The sequence below is a fragment of the Seriola aureovittata genome, chromosome 16 (assembly GCF_021018895.1).
Source record: "Seriola aureovittata isolate HTS-2021-v1 ecotype China chromosome 16, ASM2101889v1, whole genome shotgun sequence".
Classification (NCBI taxonomy): domain Eukaryota; kingdom Metazoa; phylum Chordata; class Actinopteri; order Carangiformes; family Carangidae; genus Seriola; species Seriola aureovittata.
This window is the reverse complement of record NC_079379.1, coordinates 10604389-10619081: the sequence shown is the minus strand read 5'-3', so window position 1 is coordinate 10619081 and position 14693 is coordinate 10604389. Positions and strand designations below refer to the sequence as shown.

The window sequence follows — 14693 nt, the reverse complement described above, 5'->3', positions numbered from 1 at the left end:
GCATGAAAATAGAACAGAGGAGAATTGCTTTTTTATCATCTTAAGAAATTTTTTGTACCTGCAAATTACGTCTATATTTAGAGAGTGGCATGTTTGCCAGAGGCTTTAATGTGGCAGGACTTCAAAATCCATTTCCTCATGTTCTGTCTCACTTTCTACATATTGCAGTATTTTCAGTTTTAGATATTTTACTTTTGAACTTTTTGTTCTGTTCTGGCTTCAGATGTTGCTGTCAGACAACATGCCAATTTAACTCAGCAGAAGCTGTTATTTGTTCTGTTGTTCTGAATCTGATTACTGAAAGACCTCAGAGAATATGAGATTTAAAATAGTATCTCACCATTATAATGTGCTTATCGGTCAATAATTGCGCACCACATTCTTCATGTAATATAGATGTGTTTTATTAGAAATAAGTCACATTCATTTTGTGCTGTGAAAACTGTACATTTACAGAAGGTAAAACAGAACATAAAAAGTGTAGTGACAATAGGATACAAATGGGTATTTAATACATGTAACTCGAGGTATGAGTTGGGCTGTGGGCAGGACAGAGGAATTCAAAGGGACAGGGGAATTGGCTGGTAGTACATACTGTTGAGTTACTGACAAGGTTATCAAAAACACACCGTTACAGAAGACATGAGGTTTAATTACCCATCGCTATACAGCGGCGAGTAATAACAAATATCCTGAAGCACAGTTTAGAGATATTCATAGGCTATCATTCATTCTGTATAATGTTTGCTGTATAGAAGTACAAGTATCTACTTGTCACAGCTCCAAATATGGAGTCTTGTGCTAACAAATCTCTAGCGAATAAATTCCTTGAATTACTAATACAATATTCTCATAAAGCATCTATATGCTCCGTAAATATGAGGAAGATGGTATAAAAGTTTTGAAACATTGGTAAGAAAAAACTTCCTAAATCATAATATCAGTCTTGCTTGAGCATCAAGCACCCATCATATTGCACTATTTCACACTGATGGCTGAAAACACAAATGTGTTGAAGTCTCGAGGACCTGACGCTGCACTGGAAGTCACATCAGCGTCAGGAGCCTCTGTTCGGTCCAAGAGTCCTGCAAGGCTGAGAAACAAAAGGGCGATGATGAAAGGTCTCGCTGACCCCTTAGATCCATACGTGCGACATGGAAGAGCCTGCATCTTGTGCCAGCTGAGAGGGTGGGGTGGGGTGGGGTACAGTAACCCCTCCCCCCACCGTAACTTTTCCACCCAGCATTCCCCAGAGTGCACTGCTCTTCCCATGTGAGAGTCTGTGTTCATTCTGGTGCTGGTGTTTTGGTATCGAAGCAGAATGCTGGAGAAACCAGGACATGTTGCGTAACTAACCACCACTTCCATCACCACTCAGTATGTTTGTCCCGATGCAGTCCATATGGGCTCAGAACACATTACAGATGCACTGAGGCTTTTTTTTTTTTTTTGAGCCTAATGTTTTATGTCTACAAAAACAATAGAAGTTGTGCCTGATAGTCATGAGGGGAATGAAAACTAAAAATATAGGCTATAAACTCAATAATGACAATAATAATAATAATAATAATAATCATAACACTGACAGTAATCATTGGAATAATAATAACCATGGTGGCAACAACAGTGAGAAGCACTATTAGCATGATTAAACCTGTTCTCCAGTAGAGGAGTTACTTTCTCAGTAGAGAGTCTCATATTCAGTTCTGTTGAAGCAGTTCCAGGTATGAAGCAGTACAAATAAACACGCAAACTAATAAACTAAAATAAAATAACCCACGGCACAAAACCAAAATGTGTGTGCCATCTACCAAAGTGCAGAGTGTTGGACTCCAAACATGAAACTGGTCCCTTATGCTCTCGTGCCTTGTCCTATTTTGGAAGGTAAACTCGGCTGGTAGAGAAGCAGCCAAGAGTTCCGGTTGTTCCTCCCGAGAAGCAGGGAGGACACACCGTTTTAATATTATTAAATTTTTCTCCAAAGTTGAGTTGAAGGAAAAAAGAAGCACAGACATGTCGACCACATCTTCTGAACCCAGGCTGAAGGGGTTCAGTGAACTCCCAAGTGAAGCATTAATGGAACCACAACCAGTCCTGGTCCACGGAAACCACTGATCGCTCCACTAACCCTTCGCCCTTCGGAGCACTCGGACTCGAGATGCTTTTAAGTCCACACAGAGAAGCTACATTAAACATCCCATCACCACCAACTCCACTCTTCCATCCCTCCTTCTATCCCTTACTTCCTGCTCTGGCTGAGGGTTTGAAGACATTGATTGTGGGACTTACTTTCTCACTTTCTCCCTTTCTTGGTTTCCTCTACTCTATCCATATAGGATCTCATTCCCAAACCAAAGAGGTGACAGAGGTAAAATCAGGTGGCTTCGCTCGCCCCCCTCCTCCCCCTCAGACCTCTGTCTGCAGGTCAATGATGTCCTGCCCCACTAAAGGGATGGTGGTGCTGGTTTTCTCCCAATCCACAGAGTGCAGCTCCAGAGGTGAGGCAGCTAGGGGCTCCAGGTCTTTGCGCACCCATGCAGGGGGTGACTGCGGTATTCCCCGGACTCCCTCCCATGGCCTCTCCAGTGGAGCCTGCTGTTTGTCCTGTTGAAGCACAAAGAGGAGCCACATTAGCACTTGGTGTCACTCATTAGCCCTGAGCAATTCCTGATTTAATCAAAATGAAATGGGACTCATTACATCAAATGTGATTTTCTAATAATGAAAGTCATATTGTCATTTGGGGAAATTATTCCTCCTCGAGGCAAGTGTAATATCTGATGCTGTGTCTCGTCTATAGGCAGTAAATTTGAGATTTGTGTGAGGTTGTATATAAACACTCACGCTGTGGTTCGTTTTGTCACTTCCACCTGAAGACACACTCCATCTCACAGACTGTAAGAAGGAAGGAGGGAAGGAAGAAAATACATCCTTATTCAAATGACCTCAGGGTATTGACAACCATAGTTCAATACACAAGCCACTGGTTGTTTTATAAGGTCGTTCTTACATCAACAAATCTTTCATTTTAAAAGTAGAATTGCCTCTGTTGTATTTCTCTTTTTTACAGTTTTTTTTTTTTACAGTGTTTGTCCATATTGCTCTGCATTTCCTGGAAATTAATGTTTATGGAAATGGAGGATGAGCACATTATTCTGATGTGTTACCTTGCTGTCAGAGGCAGGTGACTCTCTGTCTTTCTCAGCATGATGTAGCTTCCTGTTTAGGTCCTGGAACATGTTCTGGTGGCGTTTCTTTGTGTGCATGATTTTCTACAGGAAGCAAAGAAAAACATAATTTACTCTCAAAATGTACGGAATCTATTATACATTTCATATTTATCGCATGTCATTTTTACTCTTTAGATCAGACAGCATCAAAACAATATTTACCTCAAAGTCCAACTCAGCATAACGGGATTTCTGTCTCTGCAAGGAAAAGACAGACAAAGAAAGGCGGTTAAGTTTCAGAAAAATATTAGAAATATTGCACAAAAATTCATGAAGCAACTATTCTGCGAGAGGTCACACTACTCCATCTATCTTACCTCCAAGGAGCTCATGGACAGCGTGGAGATGGTCTCACTCTTGGACATCATGGAGTTCATGGACTCGAAGGTGTTCTCCAAGCTGCTGTGGGTGATGTGAGACTCGCTGGACATATTGTGGATGTTCTGGATGGGAGAGTCTCTCTCTGAGTACGAAACGCTGACCTGGTCGGGAGGGATCGACTTCATCCCGAAGGCAGCCTGGGGCTCGGCAAAGGGCCCGCCGAGGTGCATCAGCCTGGCCTGCGGCAGCTGCTCCACGCTGATGTTGTACTTTGTCGGGTCATCTTTGGGCTTGGACCTCAGGGTGGAGGTGGTGTTGGGCATGAGGACGTAGCCGCTGCCATCAGAGAGGCTGCCCTCGGCCTGAACCCGAGCGAGATCGGCATCAAGCTGCTTGAAGAGCTCCCCCTCGCAGACGTACACAGGTTTCCCGCAGGTTGGGTCGACTCCTCCGGCCAGCCGGCTCTTCTCTCTCTTCAGGGTGAGGGTGTGGCTGGAATATTCGGGAACGGCCTGCATGTGGCTCTTACTGGGGTTGGATGGCAGGGTGTGGAAGTTGGAGCCCATGGGGAGAGGCAGCTGAGGAGGGGGCATCTTCTGTTCAGAGGAGCTCTTCATTCCTTGTAAGAAAAAAATGGTAAGAGAGTTAAACAATGATCAAGAACCATGCCACGTCTAAAATATGGTTGCCACGTCTAAATACGGTTCAATAAACACAGTCTTTTTATGCATGATCAGATGTTTTAAGTGCAAGGCTCACAGAAATTGAAATGCAAATGGAAAAATGGTTAAGGGCAAGAAAAAGTTGATGTAAAAAGGGGCTTACCTTGTCTGCTCGAGTCTCCATCCTTTTCGTTATCAGACTGCTGATAAAAGAATAAAAGATGTTCTATCAGTGCTTAATGTATGCACATATCAATTTAGGGGTAAAATGCAAGAGGCACTCAAGACATTAAAAAGGCAATAAGCCAAGAAATTTACCATAAGCTGGGTGTGGCCATTGTGAAGGGAACTGCCAGAGTCTCCATTCCCATCGTCCTTGCGGTCAACTACTCTGCACTTTACAGCTTCTTGAACCTAATGGAAGGAGGTGGGGGAAAATAAGAAAAGTTCAAAAACACAGCTCATGTAACCTCATAAAGACAACCAACTAAACTTTTTTGTTTTAATGCCCATTACTTTATCTCATCTGAATGCTTTCTCTTACCTCTCTACGCAGGATGCAGTGAACCATGACAATGATGAAACCCTCCAGAGAGTCGAACACGGCAAAGAGGATCTGGAAGAGGGCAGAGCGGCGGTCGGTGATGGCCAGGACAGCGGACATCCAGGTGAGGGCCAACAGAGGCAGAACAACGCAGGAGCTCCACAGCGACGCCCTGCAGGGTGAGAAAGCAACGGGTTAGACACAACGGGCTCATACAGGCCGTTTCTCTACAGGCAGAGCTCGACTCTCTCCTCTTGTTTGATTGTGAGCCTTGATATCAAAGCACATCATCAATACACCTGTAATGGGACTGATGAGGGCGATAAGCGCAATATTCTGGTGTACACAGAAGATCAATAAGACCTACCCAGCTCTCTCCTTCAGCTTCACGTCGGTGATGCCGTCCTTGGATACCAGCTTGTTGAAGACCAGAATACCAATGACCATATTCACCTGTTTGTAAGAAGAAAAAAAAACACATGGATGAGACAATGTAATAATGGGTAATGCATTTACAAATAGACTACGCATTATGACGGACCGGGAAGTCAGTATACACACCAAAACAACAGCTGCAGCAGGGCCAACAAAGGAGTAGAGGAGTCCGCCCTCAAGAGACAGCCAGCAGCTAGAAAAACAAGAAGGAGGGAGAATATTAATGCTTGAGCTGAGGGAAGAGTTTCTCTGGTTGAATGCAGAGAGAAGGGAGGGAGCAGAAGTGGCAGGCTGAGACTTACTAGTTGACAGTGCCGTATCCCTTAGCTTTTGTGAATCCCACTGACACCGCCACCACCAGTGCAGGAAGGCCTGTAAGATAGAAAATGTGCAAGGGGGGAAAGTTAGAGTGTAAAAAAAAAAGAAATAGAAAAAAGCTTTTGTGATGCGGAGGACAAAAACAGAAGAAGAGAAGAGATGAACCTAAAGGCAGGTGCTCTTACCCCAGCCTAAGCACAAGAAGCGCTTGCGGATGATGCGGTTGCGCAGACGACCAGTGACAGCCATGTAGGACTGCCAAGCTTCTGTCAGCACCCAGCAGAAAGAGGAGAGGAAAAAGAAGTGCAGGAAAGCAGCTACGAGAGTGCACACCACCTGTGGGAGCCCGGGAGGACGGAGAGATAAAGGGAGAGGAAGGATGAGAAATCTGTGTCAGTGGCACCGCTACTTCCAAAGTCCCCAAAGCAGCGAGTTTCAGAGAGGTTTAAAAAGAAAAGGGTTAGGATTGGCTAGAAGAAGTGCCGTACCTTGTTGCGAGCCTGAGTTTGTCCGACAAGGATGAGGGCATTGGAGCATATAATGGAGAGGCAGAAGTTGATGAGGATAACGGAGCGCTCGGAGCGGATGTACCTGGAGTTTTGAAAAGGGAGACGAAAGGAATGAGTTCCGGGGAGGATTACCAGAGCACACATCATATCCAGTCAGAGGCAGACGTGGCTAGAGTTTGCTTGTACTCGTAGGGTTACTTACTTCCACACGGAGACGTAGATGATGATGAGGAGCAGCAGGGTGAGAGAGGAGACCCCACAGCCAACGATGAGAGTCACGGACGGGAGCAGTGCCTTGTCCATGATCTACAGAGAGGAGACAAGACCGAACATGCCTCTTAGAGCTGATTGCACACACGCATACACATTCATGCAGAGGGGAAACTGAAACCCACACGCATACACATGCACGCACTAGCGAAGCCTCTGGGTGTGCGCTATCTGGAATAGCAGACAGCTCCCTGTAGGCAAAGAGTTGAATGGCACAATCAGGCCACGGCTGAGGCAAGGTGACCCCAAGGTGAACGCGTCAGAAAGATGGAGAGGCAAACTAAACAAATGGTCAGGGTCACTGCGTTTCTCCATTGAGCTTTTGAGTCAGCAAATGAGGCGAGGAGGATGCTGCACATATATCTCTATCTGCTAAGCGTGGGGGGTGGGGTGGGGTGGGGTGGGTGTTGAAGTCCCAGGGGCAGTTCAGGGGGGAATTGCTGTATTTAGTCATTAGTCTGAGCTGCTACAAAAACCTTTTAATCATACGTCAGATGTCCTGAGCTCATCTTTTCCCCTTCTCCTTTAGAATTTCGCACTATGTTGGCGTCGTGCGTTGTGCCAACTAGCAGCTCCTTGCTCATCCCTGCAGGCGTGAACAGGTGGACCATTATCGCTTGTGCATTAATCTGCCACCACCTGCCCTTCTGATCTCTGACAGCAGCTTAGCGCCTGCCACTGCCAGCGGCGGTGACCGTCCCATGTTTCAAAGCAGCCCTGGCACCGGACCTCTGGTGGAGGAAACGGAGAAGGGATTGTCTTTTGCCCGTCTTCCCTGCTGCTCATTCACCCGAAGGGCCGATGGGTCACTGCCGCACACACAAATCTTAGCTCCTCCAGACTTCACAAAGCCCCTCGCTGCCTCGCTAACACACCTACAAATCACCAGCAGCTAATTGTGTGGTTTTACCGTCCGTCTCACACCTACTCTGCTGGCTTTAATAAGGCTTTGAGCTAATCTAACACCTCTGATGAAGTTGTCATCACCACAAAAGCGTGTGAGGTAGATTACAGTTGTTTGGGCTGTGAATGGAGAAGTCCTCGTTGCCAAATGGCGTGATTGTATGTTGGATAATGAGTTGAGAGGGAAACGGGCAAGAAAGGGCTAAGTGGCTCCAAAAGGTGAGTGAGAGAATGGCCTGAAATATAATAAATCTGCAGGTATCAAATTAGCACAGACAGAGGGGAAAGACATGGACACCGCTTTGGCCTTCATTTGATTTATGATGGCCATAAATTCTTATATCGCAAGCGTATGTGAAGCATGGCTTCTAATACTTCTGCCATTGTTGATAGTGTCTCAGAATTTAAATGGTACAACATTGAGCCTTGCAGGATTGTTCCTCTCCGTCTCAATATATGCCCCACATAAACTTGACTGATATCAAAGCACAGCTGGTGAAGGCCGGCCTACGGCAGCCAAAGACTAATTTAGTGTGGCAAATTTGTTTCAAAATCTAGCCAACTACATCAGAAGCGCCCCAAAACAGATGGCAGATAGCAGAGTGGTGAGCAGTCTTTTTGCTTCAGCCTTTACCGTATCTAGGGGAAGAAAAAAAAAAAAAAAAAAAAAAAAAAAAAATTATATATATATATATATATATAACGCGGGTGATACAGTATGTTCTGTTCCCTCTCTTCCCAATCTCTATATCTGGGTTGATGCTTGCACCGCAAGTCTCTGAGTGAAAGCCAGACAGCCAGTTTGACCTAAATATGAAGCATGTCTTCTGTCTGTCCTTGACTGAATCACGTGTGCTAAATCTGAACAAATCTGAAGCAGGAAAAGGAAGAAAAATGTGCAGAGAAACCCCTTAGCCGTTTTTTTTCCTTTTTAGGGTGTTGGTTGGTTACACCGCTGGTCAAGGGCATTTGCTGTACTAACTATACAGGCTACTCCCCCTGGACCACCATGTTTCCGACACACATGATGCTACAGGAGTCTTGAGCCCTGACCATGTTGAATGAGAGATAACACACTGCAGTATCTGGCTCTTTTTTTTTTCAAATATCCTCACTCCCTTCTCTCTGCATTTCGCTTCTCGCTGGTGTTGCTCATGTGGCAGGAAGATGTTATTGAAAATGTCCACAGCACACATCAAAGGATGGATGGAGAGGGGTGGGGGGGGGGGGGGGGGGCTGGGGGGTGGGGGGGGCATCAGTGCATGACCAGACGTCTGTCTCTCATTGGTCCACCTCACTGGCATTTTCAGACTTGCTGCTGTGGCCGAAGAGGAAGAAGGAGGAGGAAGAGGAGGAGGAGGAGGAAGGGATGGGGGGGGGTGTATGTAATCGAGAATTCAGAGATATTGGCAGACGGAATGATTGGCGCAGCTGCCTTTTTACTGTCGCGGGAGGTTGAAACGAGGGGGTATGTGAAGCCTCTAACAAATACGGGAGGCGCTGTCCAGACTGGCAACAGCAGGACAAATCAAGTCTAGGATGTAAACAACAGGTTGGAGAGAGAGAGAGAGAAGAAGAAGACGAGGCTGAATTGGTTTAGCAGCAGGAAAACACTGCAGTCCAAATACCTAATCTGTTGTGCCACCGACTGCACACTAAACAAAAAGGAGGAAATGAACTAAATGTGCACTTAAAATATACATTTCCTCAAGCTGATAGACATCTGTTGATAGTGTTTTGTGTGTGTGTGTGTGTGTGTGTGTGTGTGTGTGTGTGTGTGTGTGTGTGCAGCAGCAGTCAGATGCACAGCAGAGATGGACAGACCATTTCCTCTGTCCTGGGGGGCTGTTCAGAGAAGAGAGGAGGGAGGTGGGAGCTGTGAGAGAGTGTGTGTTTTTCCCTCAGCATCTCAGTTAGGGCTATAAAACAAAAAAACAAAAAAAACACACAGGCCGAGTTTGCCTGCAGAAGCCGTTACCAAGGCAACTGGAGAGCGAGCAGGCAGCTTTAGAGGCAACACAGTCTACAGGGGGAAAATTACACATTGTCTTTGCGCATGAAATACAACAATGCGTAATGTTAGATTTCGGTAAGCAAAGCATCCGCTGCGCACAAGCCCCCCCCCCCGCACTAACTCTGTATACTTAGGATAAACATGCATAATTCAAAATCCTGCATAATCGGAAATTAAATGGTTACACAATGATCGGAAAGTCATTGTGAGTGATTGATGACACGGGATCAATGTTTCTTAATCATCACCTACATAAGCTATCCCCCACTGCTGCAATAGATTTAACATTTATTTTGTCAATTATGCAGCTTATTGCAAAGCAAATAGGCATCAAATTGACGCACTCGTGCCTAATCAACATGCAACGATGCAAATCATACTGATTTCATTTTAAAGCCAAAAATGCAATTCTTGCATATCAACACGTTGCTCGGTTATTTCCACTCAATTAAAAAAAAAAAAATCAGGCTGGCTGCAATTCTCCGATCAGCGGCACCTGCACGGAGACAAAGAGGCTCTGGCAGCAGCGGCTACAGCAAACCGATCGAAAACAACAAGTACTATACGTTCACACTGCACCACATTCACACACACACACACGCATCACACGAAACATTCAAGATGTTCGGTGGCAAAAGGAAAAAAAAAAAAAAAAGACAAGCGAACATTTGTGATGAGACAGGAGACTTACCGAGTCGAAGTTGATGCGCGCTAAAATGGCGAAGGTGGAGGGGCTGTCACACACGCATTTGGTTCTGAATGAATGAACGGGGACCGATCTGCAGCTCCGAGCAGACCAAGACCCAAGCAGAGAGGAACTGCACAGGGAAGGAGAGGGAAAGGCAGCGACGGGTTAGTAGAGGAGAGATCTGACTAATCTCTCATGTGAATGCCACATAATGGTTTTTTCTTTTTTTAACCCCCCCCCCCATATTTAGAAAATTGTGCTTATGATTGGCATATCTGATTTGGATTTTAAATAACGCCAATGCATAGAAAAGTCATAGTTTTCACATTTTACATAACATTTAAATACTAATATATTATTTCTGTGATCCAGTGTGAGAACAATAAATATTGTTTTAAATAACCAGAGGTGATCAGTTGCAGCTCTTTGATGATGATGGCTTTCACGTTTAAGTGATTAATAGCCATCTGTGCCATGATGATAGGCCTTCATACATCTCATTATTAACATTATCTGTACCATTTCTTGTTATGGTTAATGTTTCCTCAGTAGACAGAAGATTAATGGCAACACTTGGGCAGTGAACTGGAGACAAAGGGACAATGTGTTCCTTCTTTTCAAGGATGGGAGAACCACCTGGATTATGATTTTTCTTTCTCTGTTGTGAGGAAATCTACACTGCACTTTATCAGTGTACATAAATTAAGGCATTTTTGACTTAATATATGTGCCGTATTTGTTCCTATTAAACTCTCTTGCTAAGTGCTAAGTCTGATCAGACAAAAAAAAAGAATCCATTACATTACAAAGTAAAATCAATAATGAGTGCTTCTTTCATAATGAGCCCATCTTTCAAATGAGATGCACTTAAACAATGAGTTCGAATCAACTTCTACCAAAACACTGGATCCACAGTATGTTGCTACAGATGTTCTGAGACTTCAGCAGAACAAATCAAGATCTGCCTTCTGCGTGTGAGCAGCACAAGCAGCAGATGCCAGAGAGCACAGAGGAGGTTAGGGCAATGAGCGGCAACTCCCGGCTCCTACTGGCTGGTGAACACAAAGGGGCATCATAGCCAGCGGGTGCAGCCTGGTACAGAGTGTCATGGGTGGGAAAAATCATCATGGCATTTATAAACTGGAATGGCATCCAAGTATAGGCTTGGCTGCACCATTTAATGCGTGCTAATGTTCAAAAGGTTGTCATATCATGTAGATGGGTTACATGTTGTGTGGTGATGTGTGATGCAGAGCTTTTCTCTATCCTCCTCTTTCATGTCTCAAAAAGCTGAAGATCATTCTATCTGTATCCATCTGGTTAAATCTGAGTGGCAGAGGAGATAATTGACTTCTTCCTGTGATCAGAACGCTCACAAACATATGCAGCTCTGCAAACAAGCATTGACCCCAAACTCTGCCCCCAGCCAGAGCTTCCTCCTCTGCCATTTCCACGGCTTCTATCCTGCCATTAATCACATCCGCTGTCAAAAATGAATCTAATTTGACTAGAGGCACATTGCCCTCCCTCCGAAAGTAAATGAGTTAATTACATTTTCTCCTTCGATTCATTTTTGCTTTTGCTTTGACTCTAGTTGTTATGGTTTATGTGAAAAAATATATGTGTGTGTGTGTGTATATAGGGGGTTAGGGTGTCTGGGAGTAGGTGCATTCTCATCCTCCACAAGTGCACAAATCTATCTAAATGCAAATGGTGCACCTGTGTATTCTTCAGGAGGGCAGAGTGTGGCCTGGGGCTGATTGATCCAGGCCAGGCCACCAGGAGCCGCTTTCATAAGTCATTCAAATGCACGTAAGCATCTTTAAAAACTCCCAAGTGCCACAGCCTTTAACTGTGGCAGTTACATATGAACATGGCTGAGAGGAGAGGGAGGGAGTGCTGCCATTGTCTTTAGATTGAAACTCTTTGCTGAGCCCTATAGGGATGCTGCGTTCAAGTGTTGCCTGTGTATTTTTCCCTCCTCAGGATGCTTTAAGCAATGCAGGAGACCATTAGATCTCAGCGGAAGAACCACTGTGGGTCATTGGCATTGTCATTCCTTAAGTCTGTGTGTCATGCAGTTAAGTATGTCAGACAGCTGAGTGAAGCCCGTCGCTTCTGGCTGGGAGACATGGGCCGACATGTTGTGGCATTGCTCTGTCCCCCTTGTCAGAAATGACTGAGAAATGGCTGAGGTGAGTGTACGATCAAGGGCGGTCGAATGTTCATATACAGTGATCGAAGGAACCAACAAGCCCACGGATCGGCTGATGAGGCCACCCAGGATAGGAGAGAGATGCAAGAGCGATGGTTAGATGCACGTTTACAAGGAAAAACAACTGTGGTCAACACTTACGCTTCGCTCTCGTCCCATGAGAGGCACGTCTCATTCATGGTGCCCTGCAAAAAGAAAACAGAGAGGCAGATGGAAGACGTCAGTGTGAGGAATCTCTGCAGAAAAGGAAAACGTGTAGGTTGGGACACTGTACTACAAAACGTGTGAGATGCAACAGCTTGCCGCCAGCCACCTGCCCACATTTTCTCGCCACCCTCCCCCGTAATACATGTGCGAAACTAAAAACAGCTTCTTGTCAGCTACAGAGACCAATTACTGTGCATGACTTGTCATCATCATCATCATCATCATAAACTGACCGTTTGGTTACTCTGTTCTTTGCCGGGTTTCAACTGACAACAAGTATACGTAAAATCCACAGTGTCATTGCAAATGTCATCCAAATGTCAGGCTCTGTGCACTGCGGTGAGCGAACACCCGGAGGCAGGGGGGGCTGATATTTTTTTTTCTCATAAGGCTCCATTAGATGGGGTAATCATTAGAGGCTTACATTCTGGAGGTGGGGGAACTCGATCTCAACGGGGGACGACAGGAGAGATGTTGTGGGGTTGACGATCACTGTCACCACCTTGGAGTTGAGCAGGGTGGTGTTACTGTGGAGAAAGAGGAAATGACACAGTCAACCTGGTGCAAGTGAGACATTATAGCATGAATCAATGTGGTCAAGGTGATGTGGCGTATTTGTAAGGCCTTATATTAAAAGATGAGACAGTAAATGTAGGAGAAAATATAGAGGTAGCGAGTCTTACAGAAAGGAGTGCCATCTTGTGACTACAAAATGTATTTCATGGAAGGCCAGTTTCATACACAAAATTTGTATTACCTCTGGAAGGACAGGATAGAAGCGAGGTTTCTGTAGAGGACGATGCCAGTCACAAAAGCATCATTGCCATCTGGAAAGAATAAAATGCACGCTTGGACTCAAATTCATAAGACTGAACATCAGTTGATCTTCAAAGAACATTTTTGATGATATCTCTTACCAGACTGTTTAATGGACAAAGCATCACGGGAAACTGAGATCTTCTCCTCGGAAGTCCTGACCCAGTCCAACATGCCCCTCCAGCCCTTCACAGGGAAGGTGAAGTTGGAGTTTGTAGTTGCCGGGCGCTTGTGGATGCTCAGCACTAAGACGGGCGGAGATTGACAAACAGAGGCTTAGTTAGTGAAATAGCACTTAGAGGTTCTATCTCTACGCAGCTTCTTATCTACGCTGTGTTGGTTTAAGAATCGTCTCAATGAACTGAAGCAAACGCTGCCAAGGACATTTTTGTTTCATGCGTCACGTGTGTCCGACCGGAGAAGTGATCTCCCACTCAATCCACGGAGGAATGTCACCTTCACTGAGCCGAAACAGCCCCACAAGTCACAGTGATTCAGAGTGTGAACTTTACAGTTACTCTTACAGTGCCGTATTCGATAGATTGATAAGTTCGTGTATGTGTTATGTGAAATATACTTATGATTAGATGCACGACATCTTGGGAGATGGCACAAGTGATATGGTATCGCTCATGGGCTTGACACACTGTCAAAGCGATAACTGATGCATTCTGCTGCTGCTCGCATGGACTCGGATTCAGAGGTGGAGATTAAGATTGATGCACTCTCTGGCTGCAGAAAGGACAAATCATCCTGACTAGACATGAGCAGAGAGCAGCTGGCAGAGGAAATTAAGGCTCACCAAAATTCTCGGTGACTTCATAAATGTCCTGGAAGCCGCTCATTTGCATACCGATCATGTTCACAAAGTCCTCCACAACGCGGAGGAACTCCTTAATGCTGACACCCATCTGGAGAAAACAAAAAACAAAACAGAAGGAAGGTGAGATTTAGGAAGAGGGAAAGTATGAGGAAAGGGCATTGGCACATTCATCTAGTTTCTTTACATGCAACTAACAAGGTTATTGATTTCATGTCCATATCTACATTTCCTATTCTTGCTTCAGTCCAGCTTGTACTTATTATTTCAGAGCTTTCAGTATTAGAGTGAAAAAAAAAACAAAAAAAACAAAAAAAAAAACACCTCTTGCTGCTATGCAACCTCCAAACTTCCTTAAGGCCATAAATGGGCAGACTGTTGATTCATACTCTGTTTTTTTTGTCCTCTCCCACTCGCTCAGAGGAAGGGAGGGCTGCCTGACTTGCGTGTCTCTGACGCAGAACTGCAGTGATGTGGGCGCAAAGGTGTGTGCTTCTATGCGATGTGCTGTCTGCGTCCCCTTACAACTGCCATCGGTATGTAAGATGGCATGTAAGAGACTTGCAGATTGCAAAGTGGGCGTAGTGACTCTCCTTGATTCAGCCTCTCTCGCCGTCACCTTTTGAGTGGCCTTGCTATTTCACCATCCAGTTTTCAATTTGTGCACAAATATGGGTTTCACGCTTCTGCAGTGGAAGCCTTTTGTTTGTCTAATTTATTTATTTATTTTTTTCTCTTGTT

General features: G+C 45.0%; 1 protein-coding gene across 1 annotated transcript in view; it reads right to left on the bottom strand.

Moving 5' to 3' along the window:
- Positions 1-388: 388 nt before the first annotated feature.
- The window catches only part of LOC130183522 (adhesion G protein-coupled receptor B1-like), a 114001-nt gene continuing 99696 nt past the window's right edge, over positions 389-14693 (bottom strand). The window contains exons 15-34 of the mRNA XM_056399054.1: positions 13935-14043; positions 13234-13377; positions 13074-13143; positions 12741-12843; positions 12251-12294; positions 9898-10024; positions 6222-6325; positions 5999-6101; positions 5696-5846; positions 5495-5564; positions 5319-5385; positions 5125-5210; positions 4758-4929; positions 4532-4627; positions 4377-4416; positions 3548-4170; positions 3393-3428; positions 3168-3272; positions 2845-2895; positions 389-2604 (exon numbers count right to left, since the gene is read on the bottom strand). Coding sequence (XP_056255029.1) covers positions 2407-2604; positions 2845-2895; positions 3168-3272; positions 3393-3428; positions 3548-4170; positions 4377-4416; positions 4532-4627; positions 4758-4929; positions 5125-5210; positions 5319-5385; positions 5495-5564; positions 5696-5846; positions 5999-6101; positions 6222-6325; positions 9898-10024; positions 12251-12294; positions 12741-12843; positions 13074-13143; positions 13234-13377; positions 13935-14043 — 2499 coding nt within the window. The 3' untranslated portion in view covers positions 389-2406. The remainder of the gene's footprint in view (positions 2605-2844; positions 2896-3167; positions 3273-3392; positions 3429-3547; positions 4171-4376; positions 4417-4531; positions 4628-4757; positions 4930-5124; positions 5211-5318; positions 5386-5494; positions 5565-5695; positions 5847-5998; positions 6102-6221; positions 6326-9897; positions 10025-12250; positions 12295-12740; positions 12844-13073; positions 13144-13233; positions 13378-13934; positions 14044-14693) is intronic.